The sequence below is a fragment of the Lampetra fluviatilis genome, unplaced genomic scaffold, assembly GCF_964198595.1.
Source record: "Lampetra fluviatilis unplaced genomic scaffold, kcLamFluv1.1 SCAFFOLD_243, whole genome shotgun sequence".
NCBI classification, from domain to species: domain Eukaryota; kingdom Metazoa; phylum Chordata; class Hyperoartia; order Petromyzontiformes; family Petromyzontidae; genus Lampetra; species Lampetra fluviatilis.
The window spans coordinates 10,001-22,338 of record NW_027621824.1 but is presented as its reverse complement, the minus strand read 5'-3'; the positions used below and the strand labels follow the sequence as shown (position 1 = coordinate 22,338).

The following is a 12,338-nucleotide window of genomic DNA, read 5'->3' as shown; positions in this document are numbered from 1 at the left end:
CCCCAGTTATTTTTAACAGTACTCTCTTCATTTTTCAGCCTGCATTGGTATAAACATGGGCATTTTCGTTCCTTTGTTCTATCATGTGTATCAGACCTCCCCTCCCCCCTTTCTGCCCATTGTGTTGGCGTGCGCAGCAGCCGCGTCCAAGCCGTCACCAAATGTTTTGTTGGCTCCCTCCCCCTCCCACCCCCCTCCCTCCCGATACGTTCCATTCATTGGCTACCACATTCTGATGAACTCCCCCCCCCCTCTCCTCCCCCCCCTTCAACTTGCTTATAAGGGATTACATTTTGAATCATTGCTTCACTTGATGCAGCTAATCTGGCTGTGACGGTCCCACCTGATGACGGAGACTTGTGTTGCCTCCGAAACGTCGTGATTTTTATTGTTTTATTTTTATTAATTTTTATTTTACTTTCATTACTTTTGATGTTTTGCCTACGTGACTTTACCGAAAAAACCTGAGAATATGAATCATTGCAGTCACGAAAGCTTCAAATCTAGAACTATTGAACCTACACAACATGGCCACCCTCCATCTATTGAACCTCTCCCTACCCAACATGGCCACCCTCCCATCTATTGAACCTCCCCTTACCCAACATGGCCACCTTATTTTTATTGTACGTCACGGCCGCACCCCACCCTCCACCCCACCCTCCTACCGACGTTACGTCACTTCCGCCCGCACCACCACCTCCACCCTTCCCCACAGCTGTCAGTCGGCGGGCCTTCGATCCTGTCCGCCTCTCCCTCGCCATTGCTTCGCGGCTGTCGTTGTGGGAAACGATGCTTTCTCTGCTGCACCGAGCCACGGCGGCGGCCACGGGGTCGCGGGTGAGGACACGGGGGGAGCTGAGGCGTTGAGGAGGAAGAGGGGGGTGCGTTGGGGTCTAGGGTCACCTTGGGAGGGTCGGGGTTGATGAAGCCTCGGGCTTGCCTAGTTTCCCTACCGAGGACGCGAGGGGTCGAGCGGTAGGGGGTTGGTGGTTGGGGGGGGGGGGGGGTCGGGGTTGGTGAAGCCTCGGTCTTGCCTAGTTTCCCTACCGAGGACGCGAGGGGTCGAGCGGTAGGTGGTTGGTGGTTGGGGGGGGGGGGGGTCGGGGTTGGTGAAGCCTCGGTCTTGCCTAGTTTCCCTACCGAGGACGCGAGGGGTCGAGCGGTAGGTGGTTGGTGGTTGGGGGGGGGGTCGGGGTTGATGAAGCCTCGGGCTTGCCTAGTTTCCCTACCGAGGACGCGAGGGGTCGAGCGGTAGGGGGTTGGTGGTTGGGGGGGGGGGGGGGGTCGGGGTTGATGAAGCCTCGGTCTTGCCTAGTTTCCCTACCGAGGACGCGAGGGGTCGAGCGGTAGGGGGTGGGTGGTGGGGAGGGGGTCGGGGTTGATGAAGCCCCGATGGTAGTGGTGATGGTGGTAGTGATGATAGTGGTGATGGTGGTTGTTGATGGTAGTGATGGTAGTGGTGATGGTAGTGACAGGTGATGGTGGTGATGGTAATGACAGGTGGTAGTGATGATAGTGGTGATGGGAGTGGCAGGTGGGTAGTGGTGATGATGGTGGTGATGATGGTAGTGGTGGTGATGGTAGTGACAGGTGATGATGATGTTGCTGATGGTAATGCTGATGATGATGGTGCTGATGGTAATGCTGATGATGATGGTGCTGATGGCGATGTTGCTGATGGCGATTTCTGATGGCGATGTTACTGATGATGTTGCTGATGGTAATGCTGATGTTGCTGTTGCTGATGTTGCTGCTGATGATGTTGCTGATGATAATGCTGCTGATGATGGTGTTGATGGTAATGCTGATGATGATGGTGCTGATGATGATGTTGCTGATGATAATGCTGCTGATGATGGTGTTGATGGTAATGCTGATGATGATGGTGCTGATGGTGATGCTGATGAGGATATAGCTGATGATGTTGCTGATGGTAATGCCGATGTTGCTGTTGCTGATGATGTTGCTGATGATGATGTTGCTGATGTTGATGTTGATGATGATGTTGTTGCTGATGATGTTGGTGGTGCAGGCCGCCAGGGTTGTTCTGTCTCAGCGTTCTTACTCCGACTTCGCGAGTGAGGCCACCTTCGACATCAAGGTGAGACACACTCACACCTCTCTCCCTGGCTCTCTCTGTGTCTCTGTGTGTCTCTCTCTGTCTCTCTCTCTGTCTCTGTGTGTCTCACTCTGTCTCTCTGTCTCACTCTGTCTCTCTGTATCTCTCTGTGTATCTCTCTCTGTCTCTCTCTGTATCTCTCTGTCTCTCTCTGTATCTCTCTGTGTCTCTGTGTGTCTCTCTGTCTCTCTCTGTATCTCTCTGTCTCTCTCTGTATCTCTCTGTGTCTCTGTCTCTCTATCTCTCTCTGTATCTCTCTGTGTCTCTGTGTGTCTCTCTGTCTCTCTCTGTCTCTGTGTATCTGTCTCTGTCTCTCTGTGTATCTCTCTCTGTGTGTCTGTGTCTCTGTGTGTCTCCCTGTCTCTCTCTGTCTCTCTCTGTCTCTCTCTGTCTCTCCGTATCTCTCTGTCTCTCTCTGTCTCTGTGTATCTGTCTCTGTCTCTCTGTGTATCTCTCTCTGTGTGTCTGTGTCTCTGTGTGTCTCCCTGTCTCTCTGTGTCTCCCTCTGTCTCTCTCTGTCTCTCTCTGTCTCTCTCTGTCTCTCTGTGTCTCTCTGTGTCTCCCTCTGTCTCTCTGTATCTCTCTGTCTCTCTCTGTGTCTGTGTATCTGTCTCTGTCTCTCTGTGTTTCTCTCTGTGGCTCTCCCCGTGTCTCTCTCTATCCCCGTGTCTCTCTCACCGTGTCTCTCCCCATGTCTCTCTCTCACCGTGTCTATCTGCCCGTGTCTCTCTCACCATGTCTCTCTCACCGTGTCTCTCTCTCTCTCCCGTGTCTCTCTCTCACTGTGTCTCTCACCGTGTCTCTCTCACCGTGTTTCTCTCTCACCGTGTCTCTCCCCGTGTCTCTCTCACCGTGTCTCTCCCCGTGTCTCTCCCCGTGTCTCTCTCTGTGTCTCTCTCCCTGTGTGTCTCTCACCGTGTCTCTCCCCGTCTCTCTCACCGTGTCTCTCTCTGTGTCTCTCTCCCTGTGTGTCTCTCACCGTGTCTCTCTCACCGTGTCTCTCCCCGTGTCTCTCCCCGTGTCTCTCTCTGTGTCTCTCTCCCTGTGTGTCTCTCACCGTGTCTCTCCCCGTCTCTCTCACCGTGTCTCTCTCTGTGTCTCTCTCCCTGTGTGTCTCTCACCGTGTCTCTCTCACCGTGTCTCTCCCCGTGTCTCTCCCCGTGTCTCTCTCTGTGTCTCTCTCCCTGTGTGTCTCTCACCGTGTCTCTCCCCGTCTCTCTCACCGTGTCTCTCTCTGTGTCTCTCTCCCTGTGTGTCTCTCACCGTGTCTCTCTCACCGTGTCTCTCCCCGTGTCTCTCTCCCCGTGTCTCTCTCTCCGCAGCCGTGCGAGGTGCACAAGCTGGAGTCGGCCCCCCCTGTGCGTGTCCCTCTCACCGTGTCTCTCACCATGTGTCTCTCCCCCCGTCTCTCTCACCGTGTCTCTCTCTCACCGTGTCTCTCTCCCAGTGTCTCTCACCGTGTCTCTCACCGTGTCTCTCTCTCCGCAGCCGTGCGAGGTGCACAAGCTGGAGTCGGCCCCCCCTGTGCGTCTCCCTCTCACCGTGTCTCTCCCCGTGTCTCTCCCCGTGTCTCTCCCCGTGTCTCTCCCCCCGTCTCTCTCACCGTGTCTCTCTCTCACCGTGTCTCTCTCCCCGTGTCTCTCACCGTGTCTCTCTCTCACCATGTGTCTCTCCCCGTGTCTCTCTCCCTGTGTGTCTCTCCCAGTGTCTCTCACCGTGTCTCTCTCTCCCCGTGTCTCTCTCCCCGTGTCTCTCCCCGTGTCTCTCTCTCCACAGCCGTGCGAGGTGCACAAGCTGGAGTCGGCCCCCCCTGTGCGTGCGACGATGACGCGCGACCAGGCGCTGCTCTACTACCGCCAGATGCAGCTGATCAGGCGCATGGAGCTGAAGGCCGACCAGCTGTACAAACAGAAGATCATCCGCGGGTTCTGTCACCTGTACGATGGGCAGGTAGACACTCGCAGAGACAGAGACACACACAGACAGAGACACAGACAGAGACACAGACAGAGACACAGACAGAGGCACAGACAGAGACACAGACAGAGGCACAGACAGAGACACAGACAGAGACACAGACAGAGACACAGACAGAGGCACAGACAGAGGCACAGACAGAGGCACAGACAGAGACACAGACAGAGACACAGACAGAGACACAGACAGAGACACAGACAGAGACACAGACAGAGACACAGACAGAGACACAGACAGAGACACAGACAGAGACACAGACAGAGACACAGACAGAGACACAGACAGAGACACAGACAGAGACACAGACAGAGACACAGACAGAGACACAGACAGAGACACAGACAGAGACACAGACAGAGGCACAGACAGAGGCACAGACAGAGGCACAGACAGAGACACAGACAGAGACACAGACAGAGACACAGACAGAGACACAGACAGAGACAGAGACACAGACAGAGACACAGACAGAGACACAGACAGAGACACAGACAGAGACACAGACAGAGACACAGACAGAGGCACAGACAGAGGCACAGACAGAGGCACAGACAGAGACACAGACAGAGACACAGACAGAGACACAGACAGAGACACAGACAGAGACAGAGACACAGACAGAGACACAGACAGAGACACAGACAGAGACACAGACAGAGACACAGACAGAGACACAGACAGAGACACAGACAGAGACACAGACAGAGACACAGACAGAGACACAGACAGAGGCACAGACAGAGACACAGACAGAGACACAGACAGAGACACAGACAGAGACACAGACAGAGACAGAGACACAGACAGAGACACAGACAGAGACACAGACAGAGACACAGACAGAGACACAGACAGAGGCACAGACAGAGACACAGACAGAGACACAGACAGAGACACAGACAGAGGCACAGACAGAGGCACAGACAGAGGCACAGACAGAGACACAGACAGAGGCACAGACAGAGACACAGACAGAGACACAGACAGAGACACAGACAGAGACACAGACAGAGACAGAGACACAGACAGAGACACAGACAGAGACACAGACAGAGACACAGACAGAGACACAGACAGAGACACAGACAGAGACACAGACAGAGACACAGACAGAGACACAGACAGAGACACAGACAGAGACACAGACAGAGACACAGACAGAGACACAGACAGAGACACAGACAGAGACACAGACAGAGACACAGACAGAGACACAGACAGAGACACAGACAGAGACACAGACAGAGACACAGACAGAGACACAGACAGAGACACAGACAGAGACACAGACAGAGACACAGACAGAGACACAGACAGAGACACAGACAGAGACACAGACAGAGACACAGACAGAGACACAGACAGAGACACAGACAGAGGCACAGACAGAGACACAGACAGAGGCACAGACAGAGGCACAGACAGAGGCACAGACAGAGGCACAGACAGAGGCACAGACAGAGGCACAGACAGAGGCACAGACAGAGGCACAGACAGAGGCACAGACAGAGGCACAGACAGAGGCACAGACAGAGGCACAGACAGAGGCACAGACAGAGACACAGACAGAGACACAGACAGAGACACAGACAGAGACACAGACAGAGGCACAGAGACACACACACAGACACTCACACAGACAGACAGAGACTCAGACAGAGACACAGACAGAGACACAGACAGAGACACAGACAGAGACACAGACAGAGACACAGACAGAGACACAGACAGAGGCACAGAGACACAGAGACACACACACAGACACTCACACAGACAGACAGAGACAGAGACTCAGACAGAGACACAGACAGAGACACAGACAGAGACACAGACAGAGGCACAGACAGAGACACAGACAGAGACACAGACAGAGACACAGACAGAGACACAGACAGAGACACAGACAGAAACACAGAGACACAGAGACACACACACAGACACTCACACAGACAGACAGAGACTCAGACAGAGACACAGACAGAGACACACACACACAGAGACACAGACACACACACAGACACTCACTCACTCAGACACACACAGACACACAGACAGAGACACACAGACACTCGCACAGACATAGACACTCACACACAGAGACACAGACATACACACACAGACAGAGACACACAGACACTCGCACAGACAGAGACACACACACACAGAGACACAGACACACAGACAGAGACACACAGACACTCGCACACATAGAGACACACACACACAGAGACACAGACACACACACACAGACAGAGACACACAGACACTCGCACAGACAGAGACACACACACACAGAGACACAGACACACACACACAGACAGAGACACACAGACACTCGCACAGACAGAGACACACACACACAGAGACACAGACACACACACACAGACAGAGACACACAGACACTCGCACAGACATAGACACTCACACACAGAGACACAGACACACACAGACAGAGACACACAGACACTCGCACACACACAGACACACACACACAGAGACACAGACACACACACAGACACTTCATTCACTCAGACACACACAGACACACAGACAGAGACACACAGACACTCGCACAGACAGAGACACAAACAGAGACACAGACACTCAGTGAGTGGGTGAATGAGTGATTCTTTCACCGTGTCTCTCCCCGTGTCTCTCCCCCCGTGTCTCTCTCCCTGTGTCTCTCTCCCTGTGTCTCTCTCCCCATGTCTCTCTCCCCCGTGTCTCTCCTCCCGTGTCTCTCTCCACGTGTCTCTCTCCCCGTGTCTCTCTCCCCGTGTCTCTCTCTCCCCGTGTCTCTCTCCCCGTGTCTCTCTCCCCGTGTCTCTCCCCCCGTCTCTCTCCCCGTGTCTCTCTCCCCGTGTCTCTCTCCCCGTGTCTCTCTCCCCGTGTCTCTCTCACCGTGTCTCTCCCCGTGTCTCTCCCCCCGTGTCTCTCTCCCTGCGTCTCTCTCTCTCCCCGTGTCTCTCTCTCTCCCCGTGTCTCTCTCCCCGTGTCTCTCACCGTGTCTCTCCCCGTGTCTCTCCCCCCGTGTCTCTCTCCCCGTGTCTCTCTCTCTCCCCGTGTCTCTCTCTCTCCCCGTGTCTCTCTCTCTCCCCGTGTCTCTCTCTCTCCCCGTGTCTCTCCCCCCGTGTCTCTCCCTCTCCCCGTGTCTCTCTCCCCGTGTCTCTCTCTCCCCGTGTCTCTCTCTCCCCGTGTCTCTCTCCCCATGTCTCTCTCTGTGTCTCTCTCCCCGTGTCTCTCTCCCCGTGTCTCTCCCTCTGCAGGAGGCGTGTGCTATCGGAATAGAGAACGCCATCACTCTGGCTGACCACGTGATCACAGCGTACCGAGCCCACGCCTACGCTTACACGCGCGGCGTCACGCCACGCGCCATCCTGGCAGAACTCACCGGTGACTGACACACACACAGACACACACAGACACACACACAGACACACACACAGACACACACACAGACACACACACAGACACACACAGACACACACAGACACACACAGACACACACACAGACACACACACAGACACACAGACACACAGACACATACACACAGACACACACACACACTCACACACCTACACACAACAACCGCCATTCGCCACTAAGTGGTGGGTGAGTGGGTGGGTGAGTGAGTGAGTGGGTGGGTGAGTGGGTGGGTGAGTGGGTGGGTGAGTTGGTGGGTCAGTGAGTGAGTGGGTGGGTGGGTGGGTGGGTGAGTGGGTGGGTGAGTTGGTGGGTCAGTGAGTGGGTGGGTGGGTGAGTGAGTGCGTGGGTGAGTGAGTGGGTGAGTGGGTGGGTCAGTGAGTGGGTGGCGGTGACGTCACCACGACGCTTGTGCCAGGCAAAGTGCACCTTGAGGCTACCACGTGAAGTGTCGAACACCCGCTGGCAGGAGGTCACGGGGCAGACCCAGCAGGTGCCATGGGTTGTACTGCTGTGCCAGGCTAGGTGCATGAGGAGGTCACGGGACAGACCCAGCAGGTGCCACGGGTCGACTGACCGAGATGACCGAGATGACTGGCTGATGCACCACCTGTGCCCCCTACAGACACACACAGACACACAGACACACAGACACAGACACACACACACACAGACACTCACACAGACAGAGACACAGACAGACACTCACACAGACACTCGCACAGACAGAGACACACACACAGACAGACACTCAGTGAGTGGGTGAGTGGGTTGGTGGGTGAGTGATTCTCTCCCCGTGTCTCTCTCTCACCGTGTCTCTCCCCGTGTCTCTCTCCCCGTGTCTCTCCCTGTGTCTCACCGTGTCTCTCTCTATCTCCCCGTGTCTCTCTCCCCGTGTCTCTCTCCCCGTGTCTCTCTCCCCGTGTCTCTCTCCCCGTGTCTCTCTCCCCGTGTCTCTCTCCCCGTGTCTCTCTCTCTCCGTGTCTCTCTGCCCGTGTCTCTCTCTCCCCGTGTCTCTCTCTCCCCGTGTCTCTCTCCCCGTGTCTCTCTCCCCGTGTCTCTCTCTCCCCGTGTCTCTCTCTCCCCGTGTCTCTCTCTCCCCGTGTCTCTCTCCCCGTGTCTCTCTCCCCGTGTCTCTCTCTCCCCGTGTCTCTCTCCCCGTGTCTCTCTCTCCCCGTGTCTCTCTCTCCCCGTGTCTCTCTCTCCCCGTGTCTCTCTCCCCGTGTCTCTCTCTCCCCGTGTCTCTCTCTCCCCATGTCTCTCTCTCCCCGTGTCTCTCTCTCCCCGTGTCTCTCTCCCCGTGTCTCTCTCCCCGTGTCTCTCTCCCCGCGTCTCTCTCCCCGTGTCTCTCTCTCCCCGTGTCTCTCTCTCCCCGTGTCTCTCTCCCCGTGTCTCTCTCCCCGTGTCTCTCTCTCCCCGTGTCTCTCTCCCCGTGTCTCTCTCTCCCCGTGTCTCTCTCTCCCCGTGTCTCTCTCTCCCCGTGTCTCTCTCCCCGTGTCTCTCTCTCCCCGTGTCTCTCTCTCCCCATGTCTCTCTCTCCCCGTGTCTCTCTCTCCCCGTGTCTCTCTCCCCGTGTCTCTCTCCCCGTGTCTCTCTCCCCGCGTCTCTCTCTCCGTGTCTCTCTCTCCCCGTGTCTCTCTCCCCGTGTCTCTCTCTCCCCGTGTCTCTCTCTCCCCGTGTCTCTCTCCCCGTGTCTCTCTCCCCGTGTCTCTCTCCCCGTGTCTCTCTCTCCGTGTCTCTCTCTCCCCGTGTCTCTCTCCCCGTGTCTCTCTCCCCGTGTCTCTCTCTCCCCGTGTCTCTCTCCCCGTGTCTCTCTCCCCGTGTCTCATTCCCCGTGTCTCTCTCCCCGTGTCTCTCTCTCCCCGTGTCTCTCTCTCCCCGTGTCTCTCTCCCCGTGTCTCATTCCCCGTGTCTCTCTCTCACCGTGTCTCTCTCCCCGTGTCTCTCTCCCCGTTTCTCTCTCTCCCCGTGTCTCTCTCTCCCCGTGTCTCTCTCCCCGTGTCTCTCTCTCACCGTGTCTCCCCGTGTCTCTCTCTCTCTCCCCATGTCTCTCTCCCCGTGTCTCATTCCCCGTGTCTCTCTCTCACCGTGTCTCCCCGTGTCTCTCTCTCTCTCCCCATGTCTCTCTCTCCCCGTGTCTCTCTCTCCCCATGTCTCTCTCCCCGTGTCTCTCTCTGTGTCTCTCTCTCCGTGTCTCTCTCCCCGTGTCTCCCCGTGTCTCTCCGTGTCTCCCCGTGTCTCTATCCCCGTGTCTCCCCGTGTCTCTCCGTGTCTCCCCGTGTCTCCCCGTGTCTCCCCGTGTCTCTCTCTCCCCGTGTCTCTCTCCGTGTCTCTCTCTCTCCCCGTCTCTCTCTCCCCGTGTCTCTCTCCCCGTGTCTCTCTCTGTGTCTCTCTCTCCGTGTCTCTATCCCCGTGTCTCCCCCTCAGGTCGCCAGGGTGGTTGTGCTCAGGGCAAGGGAGGCTCCATGCACATGTACGGCACTCACTTCTATGGCGGCAACGGCATCGTGGGAGCACAGGTGGGTGGGTGAGTGGGTGGGTGGGTGAGTGGGTGGGTGGGTGAGTAGTGAGTGGGTGGGTGGGTGAGTGGGTGAGTGGGTGGGTGAGTGAGTGGGTGGGTGGGTGAGTGGGTGGGTGGGTGGGTGGGTGAGTGAGTGGGTGGGTGGGTGAGTGGGTGGGTGGGTGGGTGGGTGAGTGAGTGAGTGGGTGGGTGGGTGAGTAGTGAGTGGGTGGGTGAGTGAGTGAGTGGGTGGGTAGGTGAGTGAGTGGGTGAGTGAGTGAGTGGGTGGGTGGGTGAGTAGTGTGTGGGTGGGTGAGTGAGTGAGTGGGTGGGTGGGTGGGTGAGTGGGTGGGTGGGTGAGTGGGTGGGTGAGTGAGTGAGTGGGTGGGTGGGTGGGTGAGTGAGTGAGTGGGTGGGTGGGTGAGTAGTGAGTGGGTGGGTGGGTGGGTGGGTGGGTGAGTGGGTGGGTGGGTGAGTGGGTGGGTGAGTGGGTGGGTGGGTGGGTGAGTGGGTGGGTGAGTGAGTGAGTGGATGAGTGGGTGGGTGAGTGAGTGAGTGGGTGGGTGGGTGAGTGGGTGGGTGGGTGAGTGGGTGGGTGAGTGGGTGAGTGGGTGGGTGAGTGGGTGGGTGGGTGGGTGAGTGGGTGGGTGGGTGAGTGGGTGGGTGGGTGAGTGAGTGAGTGGGTGGGTGAGTAGTGAGTGAGTGGGTGGGTGAGTGAGTGAGTGGGTGGGTGGGTGAGTGAGTGGGTGGGTGGGTGAGTGAGTGAGTGGGTGGGTGGGTGGGTGAGTGGGTGGGTGAGTGAGTGAGTGAGTGGGTGGGTGGGTGGGTGAGTGAGTGGGTGGGTGGGTGAGTGGGTGAGTGGGTGGGTGGGTGAGTGGGTGAGTGGGTGGGTGAGTGAGTGAGTGGGTGTGTGTGTGAGTAGGTGAGTGACTGAGTGAGTGAGTGACTGAGTGAGTGAGTAAGTGAGTGAGTGAGTGGGTTAGTGAGTGACTGACTGAGTGAGTGAGTGTGTGAGTGAGTGACTGACTGACTGAGTGAGTGTATGAGTGAGTGAGTGAGTGAGTGACTGACTGAGTGACTGAGTGAGTGTATGAGTGAGTGAGTGAGTGACTGACTGAGTGACTGAGTGAGTGTATGAGTGAGTGAGTGAGTGACTGACTGAGTGAGTGTGTGAGTGAGTGTGTGAGTGAGTAGGTGACTGAGTGTATGAGTGAGTGTGTGTGTGAGTAGGTGAGTGAGTGACTGAGTGACTGACTGAGTGAGTGAGTGTGTGAGTGAGTGAGTGTCTCTGTGTGTGAGTAGGTGAGTGAGTGAGTGAGTGACTGACTGAGTGACTGAGTGAGTGAGTGAGTGTGTGAGTGAGTAGGTGAGTGAGTGTCTGTGTGTGTGTAGGTGCCTCTGGGAGCTGGTATTGCGCTCGCCTGCCAGTATCTGGGGCGTAACGAGGTCTGTGTGTCTCTCTGTGTGTGTGAGTGTGTGAGTGAGTGTGTGACTGAGTGAGTGAGTGAGTGGGTGAGTTAGTGTGTGACTGAGTGAGTGAGTGTGTGAGTGAGTGTGTGACTGAGTGACTGAGTGACTGACTGAGTGAGTGAGTGTCTCTGTGTGTGTGAGTGTGTGAGTGAGTGTGTGAGTGAGTGACTGAGTGAGTGAGTGAGTGGGTGAGTTAGTGAGTGACTGACTGAGTGAGTGAGTGGGTGAGTGGGTGGGTGGGTGAGTGAGTGAGTGGGTGAGTGGGTGGGTGAGTGAGTGAGTGGGTGGGTGAGTGACTGACTGAGTGACTGACTGAGTGTATGAGTGAGTGAGTGTGTGAGTGTGTGAGTGTGTGACTGACTGAGTGTCTGAGTGAGTGAGTGTGTGAGTGAGTGAGTGAGTGAGTGGGTGAGTGACTGAGTGAGTGTATGAGTGAGTGAGTGTGTGAGTGAGTGAGTGAGTGGGTGAGTGACTGAGTGACTGACTGAGTGAGTGAGTGTGTGAGTGTGTGAGTGAGTGAGTGAGTGTGTGACTGAGTGACTGAGTGTGTGAGTGTGTGAGTGAGTGTGTGAGTGAGTGACTGAGTGAGTGAGTGGGTGAGTTAGTGAGTGACTGACTGAGTGAGTGAGTGGGTGAGTGGGTGGGTGGGTGAGTGAGTGAGTGGGTGAGTGGGTGGGTGAGTGAGTGTGTGAGTGTGTGAGTGTGTGAGTGAGTGTGTGAGTGAGTGAGTGAGTGTGTGGGTGAGTTAGTGAGTGACTGACTGAGTGAGTGAGTGTGTGAGTGAGTGAGTGAGTGAGTCTCTGTGTGTGTGTAGGTGCCTCTGGGAGCTGGTATTGCGCTCGCCT

General features: G+C 56.3%; 1 protein-coding gene across 1 annotated transcript in view; it reads left to right on the top strand.

The window, feature by feature from the left end:
* Positions 1 to 683: 683 nt before the first annotated feature.
* The window catches only part of LOC144955741 (pyruvate dehydrogenase E1 component subunit alpha, somatic form, mitochondrial-like), a gene marked incomplete at its 3' end in the record, with an annotated part of 21,281 nt that continues 9,626 nt past the window's right edge, over positions 684 to 12,338 (top strand). Inside the window, exons 1-5 of the mRNA XM_078885884.1 lie at positions 684 to 840; positions 2,036 to 2,104; positions 3,899 to 4,072; positions 7,366 to 7,492; positions 9,951 to 10,042. Coding sequence (XP_078742010.1) covers positions 793 to 840; positions 2,036 to 2,104; positions 3,899 to 4,072; positions 7,366 to 7,492; positions 9,951 to 10,042 — 510 coding nt within the window. The remainder of the gene's footprint in view (positions 841 to 2,035; positions 2,105 to 3,898; positions 4,073 to 7,365; positions 7,493 to 9,950; positions 10,043 to 12,338) is intronic.